Source organism: Lepidochelys kempii, chromosome 7, assembly GCF_965140285.1.
Source record: "Lepidochelys kempii isolate rLepKem1 chromosome 7, rLepKem1.hap1, whole genome shotgun sequence".
NCBI classification, from domain to species: domain Eukaryota; kingdom Metazoa; phylum Chordata; order Testudines; family Cheloniidae; genus Lepidochelys; species Lepidochelys kempii.
Window position 1 is genome coordinate 31,010,629 of NC_136386.1, and position 18,071 is coordinate 31,028,699.

Below are 18,071 nucleotides of genomic sequence, written 5' to 3' on the forward strand. Positions count from 1 at the left end.
AGGCCTAGCTCAAGATGCTGCTTAAGAGCAGTGGCGTCATTCCCATGCAAGATAAAAAGCACACAGCTGCAGCCCTCTGCCTTGGCAGCGCACCGCATGGTATGGTAGCCGAAGGAGTGGCACAAACCTCTCTCATGCTTAGATGAGGCCTTGCTGTCAGACAGAACACTGCACCATTTTTGCAGAGGACACAGCCAGCACTTCGACAAGCTAGTGGGTAATCCATCCCATTCATCAAAACCCCTGCAAAGCAGGTAGAAGGCTAACAAAAAGACCACTGCTCTCTGCCCACGGCAGGGACACAGACGCCTGTATAACCCACTGGTCAGTGGGTGGGCATGAGTCTGTTACAATGCCAGCTACAGAGCCTTGGTTCTTCGGCTCAAGTTGTAGGAGCTCATACTTTGAACTCTGGAGGCTCCAAGTTCAGTGCGTGTGTAACCCAGGAGGGTGGAAGTCATGCTTGCACGGGACAGGAACCCAGGCTAACTCCTTTGTTGCAAGACTGGGGTAAAGTGCTTCTTTACATCCCTATCCAGTTGCCTGTACAGTTGGATCCCCAGTTTTGGACCAGAATTCCCAACAAATCAGAGGGGAGGGGAGAATAAAAGATTAATACTTTTTAAGGCCAGAAGGACCATTAGATCACCCAGTCTGATCACCAGAGAATTTCATCCTGTTACTCCTGTACTGAGCCCAATAACTTGGGTTTGACTAGAGCATCTTCCAGAAAGGCAGCCAGTCTGGATTCGCAGACATCAAAAAAATGGAGACTCCACCACTTCCCTTGGGAGTTTGTTCCAATGTTTAATCACTTGCACTGTGAAACACTGGTGTTTTATTTCTAATTGGAATGCGTCTGGTTTTAACTTTCAGCCATTGGTTCTTGTTCTGCCTTTCTCTGCTAGGTTAAAGAGCCCTTTTGTACCTGGGATTTTCTCCCTACGAAGGTACTAAGGGCTCAGCTACACAGAGAAATTTCCCAGCATAGTTACAGAGGAATAATTATTTCACTATAGTGGTTATGCCAATATAACTCCCCCAAGTGGACACTCTATTCTAGAATGAAAGGGATTTTATTCCAGAATAAACTATCCTCACAGGGAATTCTGTCTAGTGCTCTGTAGAGCTACAATGGTCAATTTCCCTAAGTAAACAAGTCCTCAGTGACTTTCAATGTGGCTTTGGCTCCTAAGTCACTTTTGAAAATGGGACTTAGGCATTTTTGAAAATTGTATCCCTACACTAAACCAAAATACACCTCTTTTAAACCAAAAATAAAAGGGCCAATGTGGATATTTGCTACGGTTTAACATCATACCTTAAATATAATCAGAGCAATTTCTCATTTAGATAAGCTCTTGATATGTGTGTGTACAGTACCTAGCACAATGGGGTCCAGAGCAAAGTCAGGGACTCCTGATCTACACATTGATTTTGTACCAATATCACTGTTGGTTAAGGCAGTGATTTCTTTACTGATATAGTGATACCGGTGTTCAACCCCTAGGGTGGACACAGTTACTCTGGGATAAAAGTGCCTTACACCAGTATAGCTTATTCCCCTTCGCTTAAGGAAATCAGCACAAATATAGCTCCAGCCACTCTAGAGAGCCTGGATTGCTTTAACTACACGGGTGCAGCTTTTGCATACAGACAAGCCCTTATGCAACCCTAACCCAATGGGGCTGTGACCTCAGCTGGGAACTCTATGCACTACTGTAGTAGCAATAAGAGATAATATTACAATGCTGATTTGTGAGTACAGAGCTGATTTTGAAACCCTGGTCCCTTTCAGCCAAAACACCCTCACAAGACTCAATCCAGCTATGAATTCACTGTTCAAACTATTTTTTAACCAGCAGACAAAGCAGTGGGAAAACACAAGTCCATTTGTTTTCTCAGTAATCTTGTAGTATACAGAGTGCTCTGACTATCAATCCATTCCTTGCCCGGACCTCGCAAGTTGCATCCCAGAGAGAATGGCCACAGCTGAGCGGAAAGCAGGAATTTAGAACAGAAGGGACTGAGGCAGCAAAAATTTCACACCAAAAAGCAACTTGAATGGAAAGCTGCTAAAAGCAAGCAGCACTGAAATAGCTCCAGGGACTGGAGATCAGGGCACAGAATTGTGTAGCATATAGTATCGAGGAACCATAATTTTGCATTTACCACATGATGGAAATGTAGGTGGTCTGGTGGTTAAACCAGGGTGGCTGTGAGCCAGGACTCCTGGGTTCGGTTCCCAGTTCTGGGAACAAAGTGGGTTCTAGTGGTTAGCATAGGAGACTTGGAAAGAACACCTGGGCTCTCTTCCCAGATCTGGGAGAGGAGTGAGGTCTAGTGGGAAGGGGGTCTAGGAGTTAGGACTCTTGGCTTCTATTCCCAGCTGAGTGGGGAATGTGCTCTAGAGGTTAACATAGGAGGGGGACTGCATCAGGACTCCTGGTTCTCATCCACTAACCGTTACTCCTGGGGGAATTCTGTGTCAAAAAATAAAAATTCTGCACCAAAAAAATAAAAATTCAGTGCACAATATTTTAAAATTCTGCAAATTTTATTTGTCAACATAACACTACATAATCATGCCAGTTTCAATTATTTGGAAATTTATTTCAAAATACCTGTCAGAAAATATGTCTGTAATATTACAAACACACACAAAAATTCCCCCAGGAGTAGAGAGTTAAACTACTACAACCCAGTTCCTGTTTCTCTGCACCACCCCGAGCCCAGCTGGAGGGGCCAGACACTCATAACCCCTTCCCATCAGAGCCCTCCCCCCACAACCAATACACCCGAACCCCCTCCCCTCCAGACTCCAGCCGCAGTGCCCTCCCAACCCAGATACCTGCACCCCCTCCTTCCCAGAGCCCAGCCACAGGGCCCGCCCATCAGTGTAGATATATCCCAGACTAGACCTTCTGTGGCCTATTTCATAAAGGAGGGGCAGAGCATTTACACAGCTGGCCTGCACCCAGCAGGGATCCATTCTGAGCGCCCTTACTACCAAACACAGGGGCATGCAATGGAAGAGCTACGGCGGCCCTTGGATGGAAATACCAACACAGCTCAGTGATCCACCTGGTAGATTGCTTGTTCTGTTGGAGCATGCCCGCAGCTACTTGCATAAGGGCCTCCTCTGTGCACACTCTCTCTATCATGGGGATTTTATGCCTCATGATGCCCACTGCACCAGTGGAACGTCAGGGTTGGAAGCTGAGTAAGTGGGACCAGTGTAAACTGCATTTTGCAGCAGTGCATTGGGGGTTTACATCCACTTAGCTACATCAATCCAAACATGCCCACTTTAGACAGGCTGTTTGCCAACATGGAGATCTCTTTGCTACATCCTACACCTCGGGTCGCCTACTGGCTGCACTGGCACTCAGCAAAAAGCCATTATTGCAGTGCCATAGCAACTGCCAATCCTCCTGCTCGTGAGAGCGGGGGCCTTCCCTCCAGCCCTCACCACCTTATCCAGCCTCAGAAATCTCACATTTATTACTGCAAGCTCCAGAGATCAGGAACACTGAACCCAGGCTACAGAGAATGTTACGTGGCCCACAGATATGAGTTCCCCAGCAGTTGAATCCCATTGCTTTCGAGCACCCTCAGCAGGGTGAGTGGCAAACATAACACCCAGTAGTACAGCCAAACTGCATGAGGCCTGCTGGGATATAGCTACAACATGGATCCATAGATTTTAAAGGCATGAGAAACTTTAGGTCATCTAGACCTGGTCTATGCTTAGAAGTTTTGCTGGCATAGCTACGCCTAGGGGTGTGAGTTTTTGCTGACGCAGTTGTGCCAGCGAAAACCCTGGCGAAGATGCAGTTTTTGCTGTAATAGATTATTTCACTTGGGGAACTGGTATAAACTATATTGGCAAAAATACTTTTTTTTCAGTATAAACTGCTTCTACACGAGAAGGATGGGGGGAATTTGGGATGTGCAGGGCTGCAGCGGCCAGAGCAAAAGGCAACTTTCCCCAGCTCCAGGGCTGTGGCTGCCGGGTAGAGACCCCGCTCCTTCCCAGCCCCAGCTTGGGGGCTGCTGCGGCAGGGGAGAGAGGGAGAGCCCCCCTGCTTCCCAGCCCCAGCCTGGGGGCTGCCGCAACGGGGGAAAGAGGGCACATCCATCACATTAGAAAGGTAAGACTACTGATATTAAAATATGAGTTGTGTGCTTTTATTTGTAAAACAAAAAATAATAATTATTATTAAGGGTTTTTTTATAGAGCGCTTTTATCCAAAGCGCTTTATAATAGCTAACGGTACAAACAACATTTAGAAAGATCATTAAGTTGTCCACCAAGACCCGCAGCAATTTTCAAGGGGTCCGTGGAAAAAAAAGTTTGAGAACCACTGCTTTATACAGAATAGCTGATACTGCTAATAAACCCTAGCTCTTCTACAGCACCTTTCTTCTGTAAAGCTCAAAGTGCTTTACAAAAGGTCAGTATCATTCTCACCATTTTACAGATGGGGAAACTGAGGCATAGAGAAGTAAAGAGACTTACCCAAGGTGACTCTGCAGGCCAGTAGTAGAGCTGGGAATAGAACATTGGTATCCCAAGCCCCCAGTCCAGTGCTCTGGCCACTAGACCACACTGCCCTCCTGGAATCCCTCACACCAAAGCCTTGCTGGACTAGAATAAAAGGGATGGCATTAGAAAGTGTTAGCTCACATGTTAAAAGCGTCTAACCTAGCTCCCAATTTTACCACCTAGACAGATTTCACTATCCTACCAGGGGACCTATCTGCATCTTTAGGCACCTAAATCTCTTTTAAAATCTGATTCTTAGCCCTTCAGTCTGGACCAACAAAATCAGCATCAGTCAATTACACCTAGGACATAGTCCTGGAAGGGACCTGTGGGGTCACTGAGTCTAGTCTCAGCTACTGCAGGCAACACCATCATATAATCCCGGACATAAATTTATCAAATTCCATGCTCAAACTAGTTTTGTTGTTTGCCCTCAGCTGCTCCAGAACTCCGTCCTCTGACGGGCAGAAACCCTCTTCTCATTTCCAGCTAAAATTTATTCCTGCCCAGTTTATCCCCATTGGTTCTTGTGCCAACATTGTCCTTTAGCTTCAATAGTTCTTCCTCCCTCCCTGGGATCCCTTCCGGAATGGATATATTTATAGAGAGCAACCAGATCCCCTCTCAGCCTTCATCTTGTCAGGTTAAACAAGCCCAACTCTTTCAGTCTCCTCTCATAAAATTGGCTCTCCATTCCCCTGATCAGCCTAGAAGCACTTCTCTGCATGCAACATAACCAAAGCTACTTTGACCAAATGACAAACTCTGCTCCACACCTGGATATAACTTAATATTCCCTGAGTTTAAGGCCCAAATTCAGAGTGTTGTTTAATTTTTTTTTAAGTTTTACCAAACACAGTAATAAATGTCTTTGTGACGTTAAAAACCCCCACAACACAATCAAATAGAATTAGATTCTTTGGGTGAATATCCACACACACACCCGATCAGCCTCCCACCCATATGAACAAAGAATGCTGTTCACATGGCTCTGATACTGATTCAGGTCACAATAGAAATAATTTATAAGAGGGAAGACTGTTAAAGGAAAGATTTCAATCATTTAAACATTGGATGGTCTTGTGGTTAAATAATAATCCCTAGCTCTTATCTAGCACTTTTCAACAGTAGATCTCAAAGCACTTTACAAAGAAGGTCAGCATCATTATCCCCTTTTTACAAATGGGGAAACTGAGGCACAGAGAGAGGAAGTGACTTGCCCAATGTCACCCAAGATTGAAGCACTGAACTGGGACCCAGGAGATCTGGGCTCAGTTCCTGGCTCTGCCATTGGACTCCCCGTGTGGGAAAGTAATTCAGTCTCTCTGGGCCTCAGTTTCCCTGTCTATAAAAGAGGGGATGATCTTTCCTGTCTGTTTAGACTGTAAGCACTTTGCAGGTAGGGACTGTATTTCCCTGTGTGACACTTAGCACAATGAAGGGGCCTTACTCTTGGTCAGGGTCTGTGCAGCACCACAGTGGGGGCTCCAGTCTCAGACAGGTCTGTACAGTGCCTGGTACAATGGGGGGCTGATCTCTGTCCAGCACGGCCATCCGGCACCCAGCACAATGTGTTGGGGCCTCTAGGCGCTATTGTAATACACATAATAATAAATAGTCAGATGGGAATTAAAGATCAAATCTCAAAAGGTGGCTGGAGATTTTTGGTGCCTGACTCAAGAGGCCCAGAGGTGCTGAGCACCCACAGCTCCTTGGACTTCTGGGTGCTGATTAGGCCCCAAGCCCAGCCCCCCAGGTGTGTCCAGCTTGGCCCCCTAACTTGAAAGGGCCTTTTCCATTAAATCACTTTAGCTTTCACCAGCCAGTTGGGAACAGGGGTAAATCACAGCGTGTGAGCCAACAGCTCTGCCCACCCCGGAAGAGCCACGCCCTGCCAGAGAAAGGGCTCTGCGGCTGGGGGTACACTCACCAGTGGGGGACATGATGCGGGAGGGGGAATGGGTGACAGTGGGGGGGCGGGAACAGGGGGGAAGAGGTGGGGGGGTGCAGGTGCCACAGGGGAGGGTACAACGGTGTGTGCGGGGCAGAGTTGTCACGGGGGGAAAAAGTTGCTGCCGGGGAAGGGGGCAGATACTGCAGGGGGGCAGTTACTACAGGGGGCGGGGGCATTAGTGTGGGGGTCACTTGCTGCGGGTGGGCAACAGTGGAGGCTGCAAGGGATAAAAAGGGGGCGAACTAGGGGGGCCAGGCTGATGGGGAAGGGGGCGCTCAGGGCAGGGGACAAAGGAGCTTCCTGGAGGCGCAGGGCCTGCACGGGGCGGGGGGAGGGGGACCGGTTGCCATAGAGACTCACACTCTGGGCCCCCGCCGCCATTTTCCAGCCTCCTCCTGCAGCAGCTGCCCGGCCCCGCCCGCCGGGGAGGCGGGGCGACGGCCGGGCCCCGCCCCCAGCCACGGCTATTGGGCGCCGTGGCGGAGGCGGGCTGGCCGAGAAGGGTGGAGCTCTGCGCTGCCGCTAGGCCGGGACAGCGGGGCCTCTGCGGGACGGGGGCCTAGCCACTGCCCCGCGCTGGGAGCCAGAACGCCTGGGTTCCGTCCCAGCGCTGGGAGGGCAGTGGGGGCTGGGAGCCAGGACGCCTGGGTTCCGTCCCAGCGCTGGGAGGGCAGTGGGGGCTGGGAGCCAGGACGCCTGGGTTCCGTCCCAGCGCTGGGAGGGCAGTGGGGGCTGGGAACCAGGACGCCTGGGTTCCGTCCCAGCGCTGGGAGGGCAGTGGGGGCTGGGAGCCAGGACGCCTGGGTTCCGTCCCAGCGCTGGGAGGGCAGTGGGGGCTGGGAACCAGGACGCCTGGGTTCCGTCCCAGCGCTGGGAGGGCAGTGGGGGCTGGGAACCAGGACGCCTGGGTTCCGTCCCAGCGCTGGGAGGGCAGTGGGGGCTGGGAGCCAGGACGCCTGGGTTCCGTCCCAGCGCTGGGAGGGCAGTGGGGGCTGGGAGCCAGGACGCCTGGGTTCCGTCCCAGCGCTGGGAGGGCAGTGGGGGCTGGGAGCCAGGACGCCTGGGTTCCGTCCCAGCGCTGGGAGGGCAGTGGGGGCTGGGAGCCAGGACGCCTGGGTTCCGTCCCAGCGCTGGGAGGGCAGTGGGGGCTGGGAGCCAGGACGCCTGGGTTCCGTCCCAGCGCTGGGAGGGCAGTGGGGGCTGGGAGCCAGGACGCCTGGGTTCCGTCCCAGCGCTGGGAGGGCTGTGGGGGCTGGGAGCCAGGACGCCTGGGTTCTATCGCCAGCCCACCGCTGACTTGCTGCCCATTGTAAGGCAGCACAAGCCTGTAAACCCCTGAGGTCGGGCTCTTCTGCCGCCTAGCCCCCAAAACAGATCTTCAGGACCCGCTATGAGAGGGTGGGGGCTGGAACACAGACTTCAGCTCCCTGCCTGCGCTAACACATACGGTTCCCATGATCCCCAGTGCTGCCCTCACGCTTCTCTAGCCTGCTGGAGCCCTCCAAGGCTCTCCCCTCAGCCGCTTCCACCTCGCCACCTTCATTCAGGATCCCCAGCGCGGAACAGACACTAATGGCAACAACTGTTAAATCAACCTCTGTTTCCCCACCTGGCCCCCTTCCCTGCATGGCTGCTTCCCTCCAGTGTTAGGATTCACTGGGCAGCTGAGCACCTCTTTGTTCCCTTACGCTGCTCTGGCCTCAATGACTATGCACCAGCTGGAAGTAGCAATGGGCAGATGCCAGGGAATTCAGCTGCTGCCTCCATGCATAGAGTGTAGTGTAGCATTACTCCCTTCTGACCTCCACAGTTAGCCAAAATTCAGGGTAATGTCAGTTAGGATTGAAGCTGGGCAACATTTTTCAGCCAAAACATTGCGCCCAAAAATGCAGATTTAGGTTGACCGAAAAATTTTGTGAATGTGTGTCAAATTTGCCAAATTGTTTTGTTTTTTTTTAAAAATCCAAAATATGTTGTAATTTTTGAAAGGAAAAATTTCAGGTTTTCCAGTTCAAAATGACTTGTCCTTTCAAACTTTACTTTGATTTTATTTTAACAACATTCAGAGAACGCATAAAGTTTGGAAACCAAATGGTTTGATTGAAACAGGATTTTTTTCCCCAACTTTTTGATTCACTGACAAATTTGAAAAACTTTCAGTTCGAGTCAACCCTAGTTGTCTTCAATTTTTCAGAATGGTCAGCAAACTGGAAAATCAATTGTTTCCCCATCTCTTGTTTGGAGGAAAAATTGATAGTGGAGTCAGGTATCTTTGGTGCAGTTCTGTTTGTCTAAAAAGATTGCACGAAGTCCTGCTTCCCTGAACGCAGGAGGAATCAAACTGGAGACAGTTTCTTTGCTCACAGTCCCAAGCCTCTTTCAGGTAGCACTTAACCCAAAAAGCTCTCACTGTCACTGGACTTTTCTCCCTGCTTGTCCAGGCTGAGCCCCTGGCTTTCTGATCCTTCTCAGGTTCTCTCTCTCATGCACACCTCTGCTAAAATGATACCCATCAAACACCTCTGCCCACATGCACCTTGTTTTGGGAATGTGACATATGCCTGTGGTTGGGGTGGAGGTCCCTATTGTTTCATACAGTTTTAAGGACAGAAGGGACCATCAGTCCTCCTACTTAGTTTTGCTCACTTACCCCTATATTGAGCCCAATGACTTCAGTTTGCCCAGAGCATTTCGGTCCTCCTCAGGAAACTAAACGGTTGTGTGCTGCAGGCAAAGAACAGGAGAAACCAAACGGCCACCTATGCCCGAGGGCCCAGTGATGGCAGGGAATTGATGAGGTAAGACAGATGACCCACACACACACAGTGACCCATGCTGCAGAGAAAGGTGAAAAAACACAAAGGTCCCTGCCAATCTGACTAGAGGGAAATTTCTCCCTGACCCCAAATCTGATGATCAGCTAGATCCTGAGCAAGCAGCCAGGCAGCTAGACAGAGGATTAACTGGATTCTGAACCACCTCAGAGCCTGGCCTACCCTCTCTAGTGTCCAGTCTCCAATCCCTGATGCTTCAGAGGAATGCAAAAAAAGCCAAACAAACCTAGAACACACCAGGCCAATTGTGCATTGGGGGTAAAATTCCTTCCTGACCCATTTCAGCCACCTGAAAAGGAGTGTAATTGCTTTTACATGTGTCCCAAATGAAGGGCAGTGTTTACACCCACTGGTTTGAACAATCTTTCACCTCACCCATAACAGTCGGAAAAATGGGAATTGCCAGACTGGATCAGAGTCATGGCCCATTTAAGTCCAATGTCCTGTCTCTGACAGAGACCAGAACCAGATGATTCAGAGGAAGGTGTGAGAATCACACAGTGGGCAGATACAGAGTAATCTGCCCTCATGAAGGTTTGATCCAACCCCTAATAGAGACTGGCTTAAACCCTGAAACACAAGTATTTATGTCCCTTCCAATCCTCTTGTAAAACTGTTCATTACGAGAACTCTGGAGGTTGTGGTGAGCCCTGCAAATGCCCCATTGCTCTTTGAAGTTCCTGGCTTCAATTTAAAAGTAAACATCTTTATTACTGCCTGTGTGATTGTAGCAGCTAGAGGCCTCAGCTGAGACCATGGCCTTGTGGGCGCTGCACAAACCCTGACCGAGATCAAGCCCTTGTTGTGGTGGGTGCTGCACAGAACCTGACTAAGATCAGGGCCCTCATTGTGCCAGGTGCTTCATGGACCAGGCCAACATTAGTGCCTTATTCTGCTGGGCACTGCACAGACACACAGCGAGAGTCTGTTCCTGCCCTAAAGAGTTTACAGTCCAAAGGACAGATTATTATCCCATTTTACAGATGGGGAAATGGAAGCACAGAGAGACTGAAGGGCTAGACCCAATAAGGGACATATGCTGAGTGTTGCAGTGCCTAACTCTTGCTGCCTAGTGGCATCCTGAACCTTGAGTTGGGAATCCATGCACTATATGGGGAGAGTTAAGCGCAGAGGACAGGAATTCTCAGAAGCCAGCAGGGTGAGCAGGGACCCATCTAAGTTAGCAAGGAGTGAAGTGCACAGGAAACGGGGGGAGCTTAGGGACCAGATTCACAAAGATACTTAGGCACCTAACTCCCATTGAGCTGGCCCTCTACGCACCTCCCTCTGCTTGGGATTCTCAGCCACGAATCCTCTCCTGCAGCCAGGCAACTAAGCCAGGATATTCCTTTCTTGAATAAAAGCACAGAAACTCCATCATACCTAATAGCCTAGTGGTTAGGCTACTCCCCTGGGATGAGGCAGGTTTGGGTCCCTGCTCCAAGAAATATTTAATATTTATTCAAAGTGAAATAGCTTTAACAGAAGAGAATGATAGAGAGAGACCCATCCGAGAGTATCCTAGAGCTAGGCTTGGCAGAGTGTGATTTTTGCATGCGTATATATACATCTTCTGCTGCCTAATTCCTATATAAGTTTGACAGATAATATCCATGTTTATTTGTAAGCTTTTTTAAAATCAATGTAAGTGTTCACAGTTGCAGGAAATTATGCGTAGAGATCAGACAATGGGTGGGGGGGTTAGACAATAATTATTTAATGGCAACAGACGTTGGGTTTCAAAAAGTTAAAGCTTTATAACTGTTAAAACACCAATTGTCAACATCACATGTCCAAATATACCAAGTAAATATACTTAAATCAAACTCTTCTAAGTTCTCAAGCCACATTTCTCTTACTTCACCTGTCTGTACATTGCAGTTATTATCAATAGAAATATTTTTGTAAGTTTGTGTGTGTAGGTGAAATCGATGTCTGGCCATATTTGCTGATCAAAATCTTGTCCTTCCAAGCCTACCTGTTGCCCAGTGGTCAGGGTGATCTGCTGGGTTGTGGGAGACCGAGCTGAACCTGAGTGTCCCACGTCTCAGGCGTGTGCACTGACCACTGAGCTCCTGGCTATTTTACACACACTCTGCCTGATAGGTGTGCTCTGAGCACGCCTGCTGGATGGGACCCTGCTCAGGGGAATATCTAGTAAAGTTTGAGAATCCCACTGCAGTTGAGGAACGAACAAGGGCTCTCAGTAGCTGTGGGGTGACATAAGGACTTAGTGACTGTCTGTAGAGTTAGGTGGCAGCTGAGTGGGGATTTTGGGAATGTCAGTGGCACTTAAATGTTGAACTTAGGCACCTACAGAGGCAGACACCTGAGTCCCTTTGTGGATCTTGACCAAAATGATTTGTCCAGAGTCACATAGGTAGTTTGTGGCAGAGATGGATATTGAGCCCAAATGTCCTGTACCCCAATGCAGCACCTTAACCACACCACAGTCATTCCTCTCATTTGCATTTGAAGTAGCCACATAGATAACTGATTTTAATGGCTGTGAAGGGCCTGCTCTGAGTTCCCAAGGGACCTGCCATGCCCAGCGTGTTCCCATTCAATGGCTGACATGAGGCAAAATGCCCAGGCAAAGCAGCTCAAAACCAACACAGGGACTCTAAGGGGGAGGCAGTAGCTAAGCAGATCTGGGGCTCTGTGTCAGCTTCAATGGTGTTGTGGGAATGAGACCAGGAGGGGGGGCACAAGACCATTGGCAACAATCCCCCTTTTGTCAGCATGGCTGCGATGACCTCATCCTGTCCCGGGGGACAATGCCCCCCGTGTTCCCTGGCTGGGGGATCCGCGACAATGAGCCCAGTCAGGGCTGGCAAGCGGAAGTGGAGCCAGGGGAGCGGGGCAGCTATGCCCCATGGAGTGGAGGTGACAGGGAGAGCTGGCCCCCCACAATGTGACAGGGAGGTTAATAAATGCAGGGGGAAGAGGGCTGGGTTTCCTGCCATCTGGGAGCTTTGAAGCTCTCACTACGGTCCATCTCCCCAGCCATGAACACACACCTGGAGGGAGAGTTAGCCCTAGAGGGGAACCACTTGCCCAGAGTTGCTGGCAAAGCCAGGATTAGAACCTAGGAGTCCAGGTGTGTGGGTGTGTGTGTGTGGGGGGGTGTTAGGTCTCATGGTTGTGTGGCCCCGCCACCAAAGGTGGGGGGGGATTAGGGAGAATAGACAATGGACTCAGATGGGACAGAGCTCCCACTTCTTCACCCCACCCACCCCAGGATGAACATTTGGGGCAGGGTTCACACTAGTCACACTAGTCACTGTGTCCCCATGACAATGATGTGGCAGAAATACACCCAGAGTGCAGGATGACTCAAAGGGCCCCTTCCAACCACAAGACCAGACTTCTCGCTCAGAGTGGGGATAAAATCCAGTGGTCCTGACGCCCATCCCCCCTGCTCTAGCCCACTGGACCACAGTCCAGGATACAACCTAGGAGTCTTGGCTCTCACTTATCCCACCGCTGACCATAAGATACTTTTCTCTCCCAGGAGCTGGATAGTCAGGACTCAGGTTCTCTCACCAGCTCTGGGAGGGGAGTGGGGTCTAATGGTTAGAGCAGGAGGGCTAGGAAACAGAACTCCTGGGTTCTCTCACCAGCGGTGGGAGGAGAGGTGTGCGTGTGCACATGCAGGTCCCCTCCCCAGGTTTGCAATGGCTCCATTCATTAGAGATCTGCCCCAGAAAAGCCGTATCTAATCTGACTTGTAATTGGTACTAATTAGCGTTAATCACAGTGGGAAACACAGACCGGGGACCTTGGCTGGGAATGGGGGACAGAATGGAGCTGCTAATGAGTGGAATAGTGGGTTTTTTTCTCTTTCTACTGCTTTATTTTTAAAATCGCTTGTGTTTTCCCAGACAGGCCGAGCCAGCAGGACCATGAGGAGCTATCCCTGCTGGCAGAATCATGTTTTTACTGGCTGATTAAAGCCACGATTTCCAGCTACTTGGAACTTTAAATAAGTAAGAACCTTAGAGATCTCGCACGCTCATTGGTCAAATCTTCCCAGCAGAATAAGCAGCAGCTTTCCGACTGGCTTGCTCAGCCACACAAATAATTTTCTTTTGGTGAATCTGTGCTTAGCCTTGTGTGAGGGATCAGGAAGCATCCGTAAAGTGACCATATTCGGGTGTCGTGTCCGAGATTTCTATCCCCCCAATAAGAGTGTTGCAAAAGTTTGGCAAGTCCCGATTCCTCCCCCCACCCATCTCACAGAGCTGGGGATAGAATCCAGGCGCCCTGACTCTCAGCTCCCCTGTTTCTAACCCACTAGACCCCACTCCCCTCCCACAGTTCATTCACATCAGCGGTGCTCCACTGGCATGACAAGCATTGTCATACATGTTCGATAAACTCAGATGCCTCTGATTTCTGCCAGGGGGTGGGTACAACCCTGCCCATAAGGGGAAGGGTCACACACTGTGTATTTTGGCTCCATGCCCATGTCACTCCTGTCCATTGGAACCCCCTGGTGACTGAAATGCTCGTCATAAAGTGGTGTGGGAGGAGCTGTCTGGGAGCTTGAGCCATCTAGTCACATGCTGGAGACATAGGGTGGAATGGGCAGGGAGCTTGAGCCACCCAGCTGGGTCTTGAGCCATGGGGTGGCATCTCTGGTGGGGAGCTACAGCCACCCAGCTGGGTAGCAGAGCCATCAGGCAACACAGCTGGCAGCAAGCTAGAGCCACCCAGCTGGATACTGGGGGCATGGGGTGGCACAGGCGGCAGGGAGCTAGAGCCACCCAGCCAGATACCAGACTCTCGGTGCAGCACAGCCAGCAAGGAGCTAGAGAGGTCCCTTCCAACCCTGATATTCTATGAGACCCCCAGCTGGATACTGGAGCCATGGTGCAGCGCAGCCGGCAGGAAGCTAGAGCCACCCAGCTGGATACTGGAGCCATGGTGCAGCGCAGCCGGCAGGAAGCTAGAGCCACCCAGCTGGATACTGGAGCCATGGTGCAGCGCAGCCGGCAGGAAGCTAGAGCCACCCAGCTGGATACTGGAGCCACGGGGCGGTAGAGGCAGCTGGGAGGTAGAGCCACCCAGACAGACACCAGAGCCATAGGGCGGCACAGCCGGCAGGGAGCTACAGCCACCCTGAACCAATCAGCGCGGCCGCAGGCAGCAGCTGACTTCCGGGAAGGGGGCAGCTGGGGCCGGGCCGTGGAGCTGGAACTGGAGTTGGAGGTAGCGAGCCCGCCGCGGAGCCCGGTGCGGGGCCGCGGAGCGGAGCGCCCGGGGCTCCCGCGCTGGGGCCGGGCTGTGCCGTGGGGTGAATGGCCCCACAAGGTGCCAGGGGCAGGCTGCCCTGCAGGGCTGGGGTCAGCCGGCAGCAGCCCCGCCCCCGTGCTCCTTGCCGCCGGGGAGGCGGGGCTGTCCGGTTTATGGGCAGCCAGGAGAATAGAGACGGGGTCCAGGGCTCCCAGCTCTAACCGCTAGACCCCATTCCCCTCCCAGAGCTGGGGATAGAATCCAAGTGTCCGGGATCCTAGCCCCACCCCCCAGCTCTCATCAGTACAGCCCCAATTATATGTGTGTGGAGTTTAACTGGCAGCTTTGGGGTCTCACCCGTAATGACCCCACCATCCCTACGGGCCCCTTCCCCGGTCAGAGGGGATGGCATGAGCCTGTGGTACTTCCCCTCTAGGAAGTGGCTGAAGCCCAATCCCCACCCCAATCTGCTCAATGCACCAAGCAGCCTTAGGGCACACGCATTCTGTGGGCAAGGGGCTTCTCAGTGGGATGGGGGAGGTGTGCGGTGCCCATGCAGCCAGCTTGCCGGGGCAGTGGGATGGCATGTGGGGCCCGTGGGGCCCTCTCTCTGGGGCAGTGGGAGCCAGATCTCCAGGTGAGTGGGGGAGGCTTAGTGCCCCTGGGGCCAGGTCTCTTTGGCAGTAGAGGAAGGGGGGTGTCATCCATGGGCCTAGATCTCCTGGGCAGGAAGGGGGCATGCAGTGCCCATGGGGTCAGTTCTCTGGGGCAGTGTGGGGAGGTACAGCATCCATGGGGCAATCAGGGGCATGTGGTGTCCTTGGGACCAGCTTTCTGGGTGGGTGCAGTGCCTATGGGGTCAGCTCTCTGGGGCAGTGGAGGGCATGTAGTGGACATGGGGACAGCTCTCTAGCTTAGGTGGGGGAGGGGTGTGTGGTGCCCATGGAACTGGCTCTCCAGGGTCAGGGGAGGAACACAGTGCTCATGGAACCATCTCTTTAGGGCAGTGTGGGGCCTTGGTATCCATGGGTTTGGCTCTCCAGGGTGTGCGTCATGGAGTAGTAGTCTGGCAGAGAAGCTGAGTGATCCCCATCTTTTCCTCCCTCCCAGATGCCCTGAGTCTGGTGTCCAGGGACAGGGGGCACAGGGAAGCACCATGGACCCTGAGATCTCCATCATGCTGCAGTGTCCGTCTCCCAAGGGCCTGGCAGAGACAGAGGTGCAGGCTGAGCTCTCCCCAGCCTACAACCGACGCCAGCTGCCTGGGGGCCAGGCCTGGATCGACGCTGTCTGGGAGGCCCGGTGCAGCCACAGCCCCTGGCTTTTCAACGGCTCCAAATTCCGGCTACACTCAGCCCAGCTGGATGGGGGCTCCCTGACCTTTCGCCTGGGCCTCACCTGCTACAAGGACTTCCTGGGCACCAACCGGGCTGGCATGGCCAGGCACCTTCAGCAGCAGGGGCAGCAGGACTTTGGGGACAGCCAGGCCTACCTGGCAGAGCCACTGGGAGTGGGTGCCATGGTGCATACTGCCGATGACTGCTTCATCTTCCTAAGGCGCAGCCTGAGGGTGGGCGAGGCACCTGGCCTCGTAGACATCCCCGGGGGGCATCCTGAGCCACAGGTGGGTCCACCCAGCACCCCTAGAATGGAAAGGCCCCAGCTCCCATTCCCCACCCCCGATGCAGCCAGTTCTCCCCCACCCTGGGAAACCTTAAATCCCACTTCCTGCCCCCACTGCACATCTCCTGGACTCCCTGTAAGCGCAGGGATGTTTTTTTCCCTGGCATCCACCTCCCTTGCTGTGTTCCACTCCAGAGGTGGCTGCATTTCCTGACCCTGGGCTCCTTCCTCTGCTGCAGGCTGTGGTGGGGGACGTCCCAGAAGAATCCATCCGTTCGGAGGATCTCCCCAGACAGATGGTCGTCAAGGAGATCTTCACCTCCATCCTGCGGGAGATCCGAGATGAGGTGAGAGATGTGGAGTATTGGCTGTTGGTGTCTCTGTGCTCTGCTGCCCTTCACTAACCTGCCTCCCTGCTCCATAGGTCAACCTGTCACTGCCCACCCTAAGCCAGCCAGTGCTGCTGGGCATTGCTCGGAACCAGACCAGCGCAGGTCGGGCCAGCGCTGAGTTCTATGTCAGGTAATGGGGCTAACTCAGTGCACAGAGAGGTCCTCGGCTACAGGGAGAGCTCAGGAGGCAGAGGCCCGGTTTGGCAGATCAGGCGCAGGCACTGTTGATTTCACTGCTGGCTTAAACCCATTTCCTGACTGTTTGGATCTAGAAGCTAGAGGAATCCTGAAATTGGTGATTGATGGGATGGATCCAATCAGAAGTTGCGGTGCAACCTCCCCCCACATGCTGGGGCCCTGGCTTCCTCTACCATATCCTCCCTATCCCCCAGCCAAAATAAACGTACTAGCATGGTGCCAAGACTGGGGCCTCACATTGTGCCAGGTGCTGCACAGACACACAGTGAGACAGTCCCTGCCCTAAGGAGGTCGCAGTCTAACTAGACAGAAGAAGGATAGTTATCCACATTTTACAGATGGGTAAACTGAGGCACATAGCAGGGATGCCACTTGCCCAAGGTCTCAGAGAGAGTCGGTGGCAGAGCTAGGAATAGAACCCGGGTGTCGTGAGTCCCAGTCCTGTGCTATTACCACAAGGTCAGGCTTCACCTTTGCTGCCCATAGAGACAGAGAATAAACAGGGGTAGCTGCCATTGGACCGCAGGCCCGGTTGTCTCCGTTCTGCTAATGGAGCTGCCCCATGTCCCAGGTGCAGCCTGACGTCGGAGCAGGTGAAGCAGAGATATGAGATCGGGGGGCCTGAAGCTCAGGAATCCACTGGCATCATCTTTATCAAGAGAGAGGTAAGGAGAGGGCACAGCCTGGCAGATGGGAATAGAACCCAGGAGTCCTGACTCCTGGTCCCCCTTCTCCAATCCACTGGACCCCACTCCCCTCTTAGATCTGGGAATTGAACTCCGGAGTCATGGGGGAGTCCCTGCTCTCCCAGCTCCTGTGGTCGATAAGGGTCACACGTGAGCTCTGGGTGGTGCCGGCAGGTACCCTGCCTCCCTGCTCCCTGGTACTGACCCCGTGGTGTCCCTGTGCTTCCCCTGCAGGACGTCCTGACTCTGGAGCAGACCGGAGAGATGTGGAGGGAGCTGTGCCCATCTGCCAAGGGGGCTGTCAGACTCTACACCCTGGTGCAGGGTGGGGGGCAGTGACAGGAAGGGTACCGACCTCCCAGGTCACTATGGGGCTTATCTGTGCCAAATTGGGCATCGACAGACCCTGCAAGCTCTCTGCACACGCCAGCCCTATGTCATGGAGCCAGCAGGAGGGGGATCACTGCAGGACCAGACTCACCTTTCCAGGGGCAGGGCCCTGCCCTGATCTGGGTCCAATTCTGGCTGTTTTACCCATTGCTGTTGAGAACCCATCTCCCAATAAAGAATTTATTCTTTGACTGCAGTGGCAGGTGC

At 52.5% G+C, this 18,071-nt stretch overlaps 2 protein-coding genes across 4 annotated transcripts in view; one reads left to right on the forward strand and one right to left on the reverse strand.

Moving 5' to 3' along the window:
- DNAJC4 (DnaJ heat shock protein family (Hsp40) member C4) overlaps nt 1-8,051 on the reverse strand; it is a 78,840-nt gene extending 70,789 nt beyond the window's left edge. Inside the window, exons 1-2 of the mRNA XM_073351766.1 lie at nt 7,981-8,051; nt 4,523-4,651 (exon numbers count right to left, since the gene is read on the reverse strand). The gene's annotated coding sequence lies outside the window, so the exon portion shown is untranslated. The remainder of the gene's footprint in view (nt 1-4,522; nt 4,652-7,980) is intronic.
- A 6,047-nt stretch (nt 8,052-14,098) lies between these two features.
- NUDT22 (nudix hydrolase 22) lies at nt 14,099-18,060 on the forward strand. Of its 3 annotated transcripts, none has more exons than XM_073351765.2 (6): nt 14,099-14,396; nt 15,686-16,199; nt 16,438-16,545; nt 16,623-16,720; nt 17,360-17,453; nt 17,709-18,060. In XM_073351765.2, exons 2-6 carry the CDS (start codon nt 15,732-15,734, stop codon nt 17,811-17,813), a joined length of 873 nt encoding a protein of 290 aa, XP_073207866.1. In that variant the 5' UTR covers nt 14,099-14,396; nt 15,686-15,731; the 3' UTR covers nt 17,814-18,060. The 3 variants fall into 3 exon arrangements, with proteins under 3 accessions (XP_073207866.1, XP_073207865.1, XP_073207864.1); XM_073351764.1 differs by lacking the exon at nt 14,099-14,396 and adding an exon at nt 14,466-14,551; XM_073351763.2 differs by lacking the exon at nt 14,099-14,396 and adding an exon at nt 14,672-15,212.
- Nucleotides 18,061-18,071: the final 11 nt, after the last annotated feature.